Source organism: Teleopsis dalmanni, chromosome 2, assembly GCF_002237135.1.
Source record: "Teleopsis dalmanni isolate 2A chromosome 2, ASM223713v2, whole genome shotgun sequence".
Lineage (NCBI taxonomy): Eukaryota > Metazoa > Arthropoda > Insecta > Diptera > Diopsidae > Teleopsis > Teleopsis dalmanni.
This window is the reverse complement of record NC_051847.1, coordinates 10,390,799-10,401,615: the sequence shown is the minus strand read 5'-3', so window position 1 is coordinate 10,401,615 and position 10,817 is coordinate 10,390,799. Positions and strand designations below refer to the sequence as shown.

Here is a 10,817-nt window from a genome sequence, read left to right as displayed (position 1 = left end):
AGCTTAGTTTTTGTATTTAAATATAAATAATAAATGTTTATCAAGATAAAAATATGTTTTATTTTATTTTATATAGAGTAATTCTAAAATGCATAAGGCAATCAAAATTATTACTGAAAATTGTGCAACCTATTTCTTTTAAATTACGTTTGTTGGAAGTGAAAGTTCAGTCTGGCAGTGCCATAGTATACCTTTAGCTAATTTGACATATAAAGAAATTAGTGATAATTGTAAGTAAGACATACGACTGACTGAGGAGTCAAAAATAACTTTTGCTGTTTTATCATAAAGTATTTTTTGTTAAAAAGACGCTGAAAATTATATTATTTTCCATAAGTTTAACACAGCAAAAATGACTGCTCCACGTCGTTTGCGAAAAGAGCTATCAGATTTGCAGACATCATCATTGAAAACTTTTCGTGACATTGCGACTGAGGATGATAATCTCTTGCGTTGGACCGGTCTTATTGTACCAGATAATCCCCCATACAATAAAGGGGCCTTCCGCATTGAAATAAATTTCCCTGCTGAATATCCGTTCAAACCACCAAAGATCAATTTCAAGACTAAGATATATCATCCCAACATTGATGAGAAAGGTCAAGTGTGTTTGCCAATTATCAGCACTGAGAATTGGAAACCAGCAACAAAGACAGATCAGGTAATACAGGCACTTATATCACTAGTTAACTATCCAGAACCGGAACACCCGTTGCGTGCAGATTTAGCGGAAGAATTTTTAAAGGATCGAAAAAAGTTTATAAAGAATGCTGAGGACTTTACACGTAAAAATAGTGAGAAACGTCCTGCAGATTAGGTATCCCATAACAACCAGCAAACATTTACAAACTATTCGATAGTATGCAAACCACAGACAAAGAGTTAAACAATGAACAGGAGCATTTCAAAATTCATTAATCGTAATATTTTGGTTTTTAGTATCTTACAAACTGGCGGATTAAATTCAAGTAAAACTAATTTAGCATAACAAAATTGTCTAAATTAATTATTAAATTAGAAAATTAAGTTAATTTCTTAATTTACTTTTTCAATTTGTTAGGGTGTTTTGTGTTTTGTTATCCTTTATGCTATTTGCACTATGTTTTAAAATGTCGTCTTATGCTTTAAAATTTCAAAAATAAAATTTTCATAAAAAATACATTGACTAGATAATGACTTCATAATAAAAATATATTTAGAGTTAATAATTTATCCAAACAAAATACTTTTAAATTTTTTAATTAAAATTTGATTGTTATATTCCATTATCCTATTGCCAAATTTATTCCTATGGAGTTCGCTTATATCTGTGAAACACAAAATTTGTTGTTTATTCGCAAGTGAGCCATGTAATGAGGTAATGGCATCTACAGCGGCATCGGTAAATCCATGTTCGTGTTCACATTTAATGTATATGGCATGCGTTGGATCGGTTGTAATTTTTAGCTCTGTGAATACATTTCGGCTTAAGAACCGTAATAACGAAACACTGAAATGCGTTAAAAAAGCCATGTTTTCGAAAGCAACTGCCGTTGGACGTAGTTTGTAGATTGCGTTTACAACAGCAATAAAGAAACTCAACTGCATATCTGCAAAGCTTATAAATCCAGTACTACAGAACGGTATTTCCACATCATTATTGATAATACATTTGGGCGAATTTTGACAGACAATGGGATAAGTAAGTAAATCCTGAAGTTTGTGGTAAAGCAGCAAGACAGGCAGTGAAACAAATAAACTGCTTTCCAGTTTTGCAACAGGTTTTCCGATATAAATTTTTAGTCCACAGTCAGATTTCTCTGTAGAACGTCTCAGTTCTTCATACAAAACACCGTTTTTGAATATAAATAACTTTTCAAGTTCGTTTACGGAGCTGCATAGTATATAAATCTGTTGTTCCTTTGGCTTAGTTTTAAGCTGTTCGCGTTCTGAGTACGAACCTTTATAAACGCCTGTTTTATAGCTGATTTCCAAGCTGTTCTCACATTGATGCAAAATTTTCAATTGCGCTGGAATGGACTTTAATTGGTAGCGCTTGAAGAACTCTTTACTCACTAAGCGGCGCATTGCATTGCTCCGTCGTACCATATATTTCGATTTTGATTCATACACGTAAATGTTTGACTCAATGGCCTGAATTTGATGGTTCATGAATATTCGTGTGCAGACTTCATGCTGCATTAGAAAATCTTTTGGTAGTTGTTTAAAGCCAAATATAGGCAGCAAATTGTTCTGCTCGTCTAAGTTTTTTTTCATTATTTTCAGAGTGTCTGCTAAATGTTTCGTGTCCTTTTTATAACCCAAACATATTATATAGTTTTCAGAATTCCCCCGCTTTGAGGTAGCTGGTTTGAACACATGCACTTCTTCGAAAACGCAATTTAACAAAAATAATTTGCTGACAGTAATCGCTTCAAAGAGCGTAAATAATTTAAGCACAAATGAGCCGCCGTTTCCTAATATCGTTAGAGCTGCAAATATTTCAGCAAAGTGCAGGATTGATGTGTTGGACTCTTGGCAATCGGGATTCTCTACACAATCAATGCTACCGTCTGCTGTGATGAGATCAGCGTCACCGTCAAAATATTCCAGGCATCTCTCGTGCATATGTTTAATGTTTTGGTTGCACATTATATTGCCTGTAAAATCTTCATGGAAGAGCCAATGATCAAGAGTTCTTAACATAAAGCGATGGTCACTAATCATTTTACCAAAGGGATTACCTTCATAATACGGGTTGAGTGTAGTTGATAGCCATTTCCACTCCACCTAAAGTCCAAAACTAAATATAAGTAATGTATGGTTATATTACATTTCAATTATTTACTTGCTCTTTATTGTGTGTGGAATATAAATAATGATTTAGTGCTGATATAAAAGCTCCTGGTGCTTCACACAAATGCAATGTATTAAGCTTTGGCTTCTTTACAAGTGGAAATTTGTGCAAGCACTCGTATAACTTACACCAAGCTATTGTTACAAATTCAGCATTGATTTCATTCTTGAGACGCCAAGTTATATCACCGGATGGGTCCATTCGCCTTGTATGTGTGCTCCATTCTTCAATCGCATAATCATTTAATTTACCTTTCACGCTATTAAGTGTCCTCTTAAGCTGCTGCAGCGTTTCTATCTGATAAAATTCCTGAAAGAGTTGTGCTGCTGGAGGTAGTACCCATTTTGAATTAGTTTTAGGTTTAATATAACCAAATTTTTTCTCAAACACTTGATTCACCTCCTCTTCAGTTATGTGGTCCGATGACGACGCCATTGCCGGCTTTGGTAAGTTTATAGATTCCACTTGCGGTAATACTTCGCATTTAGTTGCAGACATTTTTATGTATTCATTGTGTATATGTTAAATAGAATAATATTAACACAATTTAATTATCTAAGTAGAAATTTTTAATTTACTTAATAATTTTACTGCGCTTTAAACTTTTTAGCCACTCACAAACAAAAACAATAAATACGTGCACAGGGTGGCTCTAGCGCGTTGCATTTTAACAATACCGTAAAATTTTTTATCGTAAATCGTATTATCTCTGGAAAAAGTACACTGCAAGCCATAAGTTTACGGCGAAGTAATGAACAAATGTAATGTTTCTTGCAAAGAAACAGTAAATGAATGATAACAAGCAAAATGAAAATATTACGAACAAAATCGAAAGGTAACACAAGTGATAAAAATTATTTAACTAAATATGTACATACTTTTAAAGCACAAAATAATTTGGAAGCAAGAAATCCATTTAGGAGGAGATGTCATTAATGCTTATAACAGAAACAGTTATTTGTTTTAAGCGTGTTTATATTAACCCTATGAAAATACTTAGTTTTTCGTTAAAAAAATAACAACACGTTAAGATACAACAAGGTTATGTTACGTCTTATATCTTTATTTGTGTAGAAAGCTCTGATGTGTTATTCTGAAATACCATTTATTTTAAATTATATCTAAGAACTGAGCTCATTTTTGATAACAAAAATGAATTAGCTGTCAGCTGAGTTTTAGCTTTTAGCTTTGTTTGGAAGAAGTGAACTCAGATGTATGCATAATATTTACCACGTAAAGATTTGTTATGAAATCCGGATTGGAAAAAGCTATTGAAATAAATACAATAGTTTTATCTTAATCGATAATAAAGGTTAGCAAGATTCAAAACAACATCTGTAAGTTTCTGAATTAAGCTAAATAAAGAAATCTTTAACTATGCATAAAACGTATAAAATTAGGTCGATTAGAAAAATGGTTTATACTTTTGAGATATTCTTACTACTTTGTTATAATGTGTTTGAATAGCTAACAATCAAGAAAAAATCAAGAGATATTTTGTTGCTTTAAGCTACTATCTTTCGAATATAGTACATATTGTTTAGCTTTTATTTTTTCAATTATTTTTTTTTTAATAAAAAAACGTCTGCCTTGTTTCATGCGTTTGTGTTGGCATTCTTTATCATAATGTTCGCCAGAAATATACTGCTTCAGTTTCTCTATATATCGCAATGCTAATTACTTTCATACACCGTACTGTACCGCAGCAGTAGAACTCCACTAATCCGATTCCACTAAAATTGCGATTAATCCGGATTGTTGAGGTATTCGGATTACTTGAGTCATAATAAAGATTCTGGAAAATTCTTATGTATGTTTATATGTTTATTTTAATAACAGAAACTAAATAAAAATCCACTGCCCATTAAATTAATTATAAATTACACACATACCAGCATGTAGACATACATGTTGATAATCTATACATTTTTTGAAAGAGCAGCTCAGCCTGATTAAGATAATGTAATAACCTGCAGATAAGCTAAACAATTCATGCCGAATTGATCAAAAGCCAGAACTAAGCAGCTTCTAATGCTGAACAGATATGGCATCCGCCTTGTCTCAGGGTTTCTCACTGAACATTGCGGAGTAAATAAGGTATTAAAAGAGACGATAGCTGCAGATTTTGTTGCGAAGAAGAGGAAACAGCGGAACACATTCTGTGCCACTGTGATAGTCTCGCCAGACTCAGACTCAGATTCATCAACTTCATATCCACTTATAACGGAATTACGCAACATCTTTCCAAAGGACATAATGTGTTTCTAAACTGCTATTCGTCTATGGAATTACAGTGGGTGTGTCACAATAACCCTTAAGGGATGCAGTGACGTAGTAACAAGTTCTCAACTCGTTTAAAATCTATCTATCTAACCTATAAATGTAATTTATTTATTTGACTGTCGCGCAGATATGTTCATAGCATGTCATCCAGCTTAGAGAGTTAGTATTCGATCTGGATTACAAGGCACAAAGTGCATATTTTGTATTTTTTAATTTTGTTCGGATTACATGGAAATGTGAATTTCTAGAGATTCGGGCTAGCGGAGATCTTCTGTACTTTTAAACAGTTCTTCTTTTTTAATTGTTATAAAATATATTTATTACAATATTATTTATTGTAATAATTATTGTAATTATTAATAAAAATATTATTTATTACAAATTGTTTTATAATTTGCATATAAAAGTAAAATTTATTACCCCTTTCAAGCCCAATATTGTCTGTATGGAAAACAATTAAAAAAAGACTCAAGATTATCTTTTGTTATTTTTTGCTTTTGTCTTTTGTACTAATGAAATTAAGGACAAAGCAATAATATCAGAAATAGTTTATATATATATTAAGAAGTAAAGTGTCTTAAACATTTTTATGTCCTCTCATTTTGATTTGACGTTAAATAGTTAAGTTTAAATTATGTTCAATGTTCTCAAAATTCAATTATGCAGCTTTTATGCAGCATTTTAAAGCTTAAAATTATAAAATTTATTCGCATTGCAAAACAAAAAAGTCAAAAAATAATATTTTTTTCAATGTTTTTTTTTTCAACTGTCAAACAAAATTATTTTTTTCTCCTTACGATAAAAGTGCTTTATGCAACACTTTAGCTCACACCACGTTTACCAAATACTGAGGACGACCTTCAGCAAAGAGACAATCAATGATCGAAAATAATTACAACGAAAATCGATTTTGCCCTCGGTTTGATTGCATAAAAGGAATTAAGGTCCCAACCGAAAAATTTGAAAAGTAAAAAAAATGAAAAAAACGTATATGAAACGGAATGGGCGAAATATAGAAAAACTTATTACAGACAAAAAAGTTTTCAATTTTTTTCAAATTTATAATTAAGTCAAAAAAAGAATGAATAAAAAGGAACATAAAAAATACCTCAAGTGAAATTAAAACGAAAACTGTTGTTAGTGGTAATTTTAGGGAATTGGTAAGGATAATAGTGACAAAATAAAATGAAAACAAACAAAAAAAAAACAAATCATCAGTTAATATAAGAAAGCAGATTGCGTATCTTGTAGTGACAATAGTAAAAAAGGAAAAAGGAAAAAAAGTACAATTGAACTAAAAATTATATAAATTGTTTTATTTTTTAATTTAAAATAATTTGAGATTTTATACATTAGTTTTATTTACTCATCAATGGGGACGGGATCTTAGGATAGCGAAAATATCTGCCTGAAATATTGAAGCAAAGTTGCAAGAACCTTGGTTCACGAAGTAGACTCTGACTCCTGTGCCTCTATTCCTATTTGATCCATTAGTTTAAATCTCTATCTTTTCTTGTATTGTTTTTCTTGTAAAGCATCAGCCTTGCTTTACAATCCTCTCTTGAGGGAAATCTGTTGACAAAGTTGTTATCAAAGTATAAGCGAGGAAATTATTATAATATTTCTTAGAGATTGTAATGGGATTGGAGTGATCCCATCTGAACTTGGACTTTTATATAGCGAAAAAGAGTCGATTGAGCGAATAGGCGGTACCTTTGGAGGATCCTCGGGACAACTGAAAAAGTGGGTATCTATTAGTTGCGAAATGAACTCAGTTAAGGACTTAACTGGACTTCTAACTGCTATATACTAGTATAATAAGAGTATTATATTGTATTTATATTATTATTAGTATTATTATAGTATTAATAAATTTATAATACATACGAGTATTTTAAGAAAGTACTAAGAGGTAATTAAATATGTCAAAAAAAGTGCTAAAAGATAATTAATCTTTGTTTTCAACAGACAGTAGCAATTGCATTAAACAAAAATGACGCTTTCAACAATAGGCCACAGATATTTTTAAAGATAACTTGTTACGGTTATAGTTAGTAGGTCTTTTGATATTTACAATAAATTGATATGTTAAGAGTCCGGTCACGCTACGTTCAAGATGAAATCTGCATCATGATAAATGTCACGTTAATATAAATTTGGTGTAATTATTATATATTTAATGGTAAAATTTGTACTCATATAATTATGTATCTAGAATAAAATTAATACACTTCAATATATGCATGTAAAAAAAATTAATATAAAAAATTGTGTTAAATTTCCCTTCAAACCTTTATTGTCAAAAAAATTCGCAATCATTTTGGTTATATGAATAAAAGTTGCTGAAATATTTCGAAAGTGATTTGTTTGCATTTCATTTTATCGTTTCTGGCGTCTAAGGATAACTTTCACGCTTTTGTTTCACGAAACTTTTCTCATTAAAGTTAACAAAAGAGTTTGTTCATATTTATTCTTTATTTGTTATCTTATCTGCGTGTAAAACTAATTTGTATTATCGACAACGCCCAGTCCTCCCAGGACATGTGTATTCTATTATTATTGCATGTGAGCAAATGTTAGTGTATAAATGTTTATTGTTTAATAAATGTTTCAAAAGAGGATAGGAAAGTTATTTGCTAAATTATTAAGAATTATCATCAATTTGCTTGATGTCTTTGCTTGATGTTTGATAAAAGTTGTATTCTCTCTCTCTTGCCATGTCATTAACTTTTGCAGATAATTAATTATAGATCTGTACGTATCACTAATAATATATATGTATTCATTAGTTATGTTTTTTAATACCATTAAGCCATTTTTTTAAAAATAATAAAAAATCAGTTAAAGTAAACTTAACCACAACAACTTATAGATTTTTAAATCTTACATATTTTTTATCAATATTTGTCTTGGCAAAATATATAAATGTAGTACATAAGTGTTGATTCTTAAATGGAGATAGTCCTCTTCTTTGATAACAGCATAATGTTATGTTCAATGATATCGCTGCTTAATCTCTAATACGCAGGTGGTTAATATAGTAAGAAATTGTTTTTGAATATTTGATGGATCAGAGATATGTTTACAATTGTGTTAAGGAACTCTGAAAATTTTATTTCTCTGTTTGTTAAGTTCATTGCCGTAGTGTAAACATTTGAATTTATTTTGACATTTGATGCTGTTTAGCTCATCACATATCCATTTTAAAAATATTTGTTGTCGTAGTAAATGAATTGTAATAAACAAGTGCTTAGTCCTGCTTATCTAAAAAATTATTAACTTAAAACAAACATTTTTTTACTAGTGTCAATTAATATTTTTTTTATTAATTTTTACATTACACTTAGAAGTAACATTTAAAATTTCTTAATGTTAATAACAAAAAATTAGCTCACATTTAAATTATACATTTATATCCAGCCATTTTTTATTTTATTTTATATAATTTATAAGAACGGTTTTTGTGAATAAATATCATGTACTGTTATTGTATTAAAAAAATTCAAAATTAATATGAAAATTTATGAATTTAATATAATATCAGCTAAAAATAAAGCTAAATATTATAGATTATTTATAGAAAATAACTTCTAGTTTAAAATTCTCTTTTTAAATATTATTTTTTTTTGTAAAACAAACATATACTCACAGAGCTTTATAACCTAACCTCAAATAAATTTGAGAAGGATCGAAATCTCACTAACTGTATTTCTATCCAAACATAAATTGAGATCGTTTTTGATGTTTTAGGTGTCAAGTTTTTATTTATTTGTTTTTATCAACTCATTAACTTTTTCTTTTGCAATTGTATAAATATCGTATATAAAGCTTTTGCAGGTAGATTTATAAACAATAAGAATGGAAATGTGTTTATGTGAACAATTTATTTTGTAAAAATATTACAAATAATTTTGAAGCAAAAATGCTAACATTTTTAAAAAATTGATTGTCTTTTCGAAAAACTTTTAAAATTTAAATATAAAAGAATAAAAAATATTTGTGTAAGATTTAACTTTTTTAACAATTTTTTTTATATTGTGATGCGTAGTCGATTTTGTTAAGTTGGCACCAACGGCTTAACTCGAAGCTTAAAAAAAATTATATATAAACGTGGTTTTATTAGTGAAATTATAAATTAAATTTTAGCAAAAATAATGATTAAATACAAAAACTTAAGGAGTTTCAAGAAATATGTAGCAAGAAATTAAATATTTTAATATCATTAATTAAAAAAAAATTATACATAATTGTAATTTTATTAAAGAAATGAAATAATTTCAAACAAATATATGGATTAAATAAAAAACCTTAGTGAGTTATAAAACATATGTGGCACAATATTGAACATTTTAATATAATTAAATAAATAAAAAGATATGGAATCATAGTTTTATTAAAGAAATAAAATAAATTCAAACAAATACTTTGAATAAATACAAAAACTTAATGGAGGAAAAAGTTAATTATTTTAATATCATTAATTTGTACTGAAATTTCAATACAATCCAATTTATCTTTCGGTGTAGCATAAGGTTTTATGGGTCAAAAAATTATTGTGTTTTATTCTATTTCTAATAGAATTATAAAATATATCCATAGTTTACTAATTTCCGCAAATTGGGTCAGTATAAAACAAATTATCAAGGAGAAGGAAAATCGTATGCGGCTGGAGTACTGAGAAGACTTGCCAGGACTTAGACAAAGCAAATCACTGATAAAACCGTACTTCTACAAAAACATTCTTAAACTCTCAAAATATAATTTAAGGTTGATAACGGGTTTCATTACAGGTCATTATCGTCTGAAATATCACTTTCATAAACTACGAATATCTGCTAATTCGGAATGCAGATTATGTCTCGAATATGAGGAGACTACTATGGATATTCTTAGCGGCTGTCTAGTTTTAATAACGCACAGAAGAAACTTGTTTCATATTGAATTTCTGTCACAAGAACAGGTAAAGAGCTTTTCTCTAGATTTAGTTGTAGACTTTGTTTACAAAGCTTTAAAGGGCTTTGTGTAAGTAAAAGTGAAATTTGTATAATACGACTCTTCTGGTCAAAACTTTTTAATAAATAAATAATAACTTATAATAATAATATTATTTGTTAATACCGATTGATTTATTAAAAAGCATTAATTGTATGGAAGTTATTTAGTGCATACATATACATACAATATATTTAATTAAATATATTAAATATAAAATAAAAATTGTTTAGTGATGGTCACCCTAAACAGCAATCTTTACACAAATCTGTTCACTTAGAAGTTTGTATTTACCGTAATTTAGTGAGTATTAGCCAGGTATCTTTATAAATTTATTTTAATATTAATTATTTTCAACCAAGATTCAAAACCAATTTCTTATAATAGTAGTCATTTAATCCTTCCAGAATTTAAAGAAATAAATATAATAATTTCATGCAACGAAAATTCTCCATTAGTGCCGATCTGTGCGTAATTTATTTTCAACCCGTCGAAACACCGATGTGCTTTGGAAACACCGAAATTATATAGAATTAAAAGCAAGAGTTATAACATAATTATATATAGTAAGTAGTAGTACCTTGTATATTCGTATATTATATTTCTTATAATATACTTGCAGTAAAGGTAAAAGGAAGATTACTTTTGCAATAAAAAATACTGTGTATATATGCCATTTATATTGTGTATGAATGCAAAGTCAATG

General features: G+C 28.9%; 2 protein-coding genes across 2 annotated transcripts; one reads left to right on the top strand and one right to left on the bottom strand.

Annotated features, from left to right (window-relative positions):
* The first annotated feature begins 60 nt into the window (after nucleotides 1-60).
* On the top strand, nucleotides 61-1,146 carry LOC119679678 (ubiquitin-conjugating enzyme E2 L3-like). Its single transcript, XM_038092166.1, has 2 exons — nucleotides 61-230; nucleotides 338-1,146. The coding sequence occupies exon 2, from the start codon at nucleotides 353-355 to the stop codon at nucleotides 815-817; it is 465 nt and encodes a 154-aa protein (XP_037948094.1). The 5' UTR covers nucleotides 61-230; nucleotides 338-352; the 3' UTR covers nucleotides 818-1,146.
* Nucleotides 1,147-1,199: 53 nt separating this feature from the next.
* On the bottom strand, nucleotides 1,200-3,431 carry LOC119679677 (cap-specific mRNA (nucleoside-2'-O-)-methyltransferase 2-like). The gene is made up of 2 exons (XM_038092165.1): nucleotides 2,828-3,431; nucleotides 1,200-2,769 (listed from the first exon to the last, which is right to left on the bottom strand). The coding sequence occupies exons 1-2, from the start codon at nucleotides 3,332-3,334 to the stop codon at nucleotides 1,210-1,212; spliced, it is 2,067 nt and encodes a 688-aa protein (XP_037948093.1). The 5' UTR covers nucleotides 3,335-3,431; the 3' UTR covers nucleotides 1,200-1,209.
* Nucleotides 3,432-10,817: the final 7,386 nt, after the last annotated feature.

Coding starts and splice junctions, on each gene's coding strand:
- LOC119679677 (XM_038092165.1), bottom strand. CDS start 3,334: ATGTCTGCAACTAAATGCGAAGTATTACCGCAAGTGGAATCTATAAAC. Junction 2,770..2,827: donor CCACACACAATAAAGAGCAA/GTAAATAATTGA, acceptor TTTGGACTTTAG/GTGGAGTGGAAATGGCTATC.
- LOC119679678 (XM_038092166.1), top strand. CDS start 353: ATGACTGCTCCACGTCGTTTGCGAAAAGAGCTATCAGATTTGCAGACA.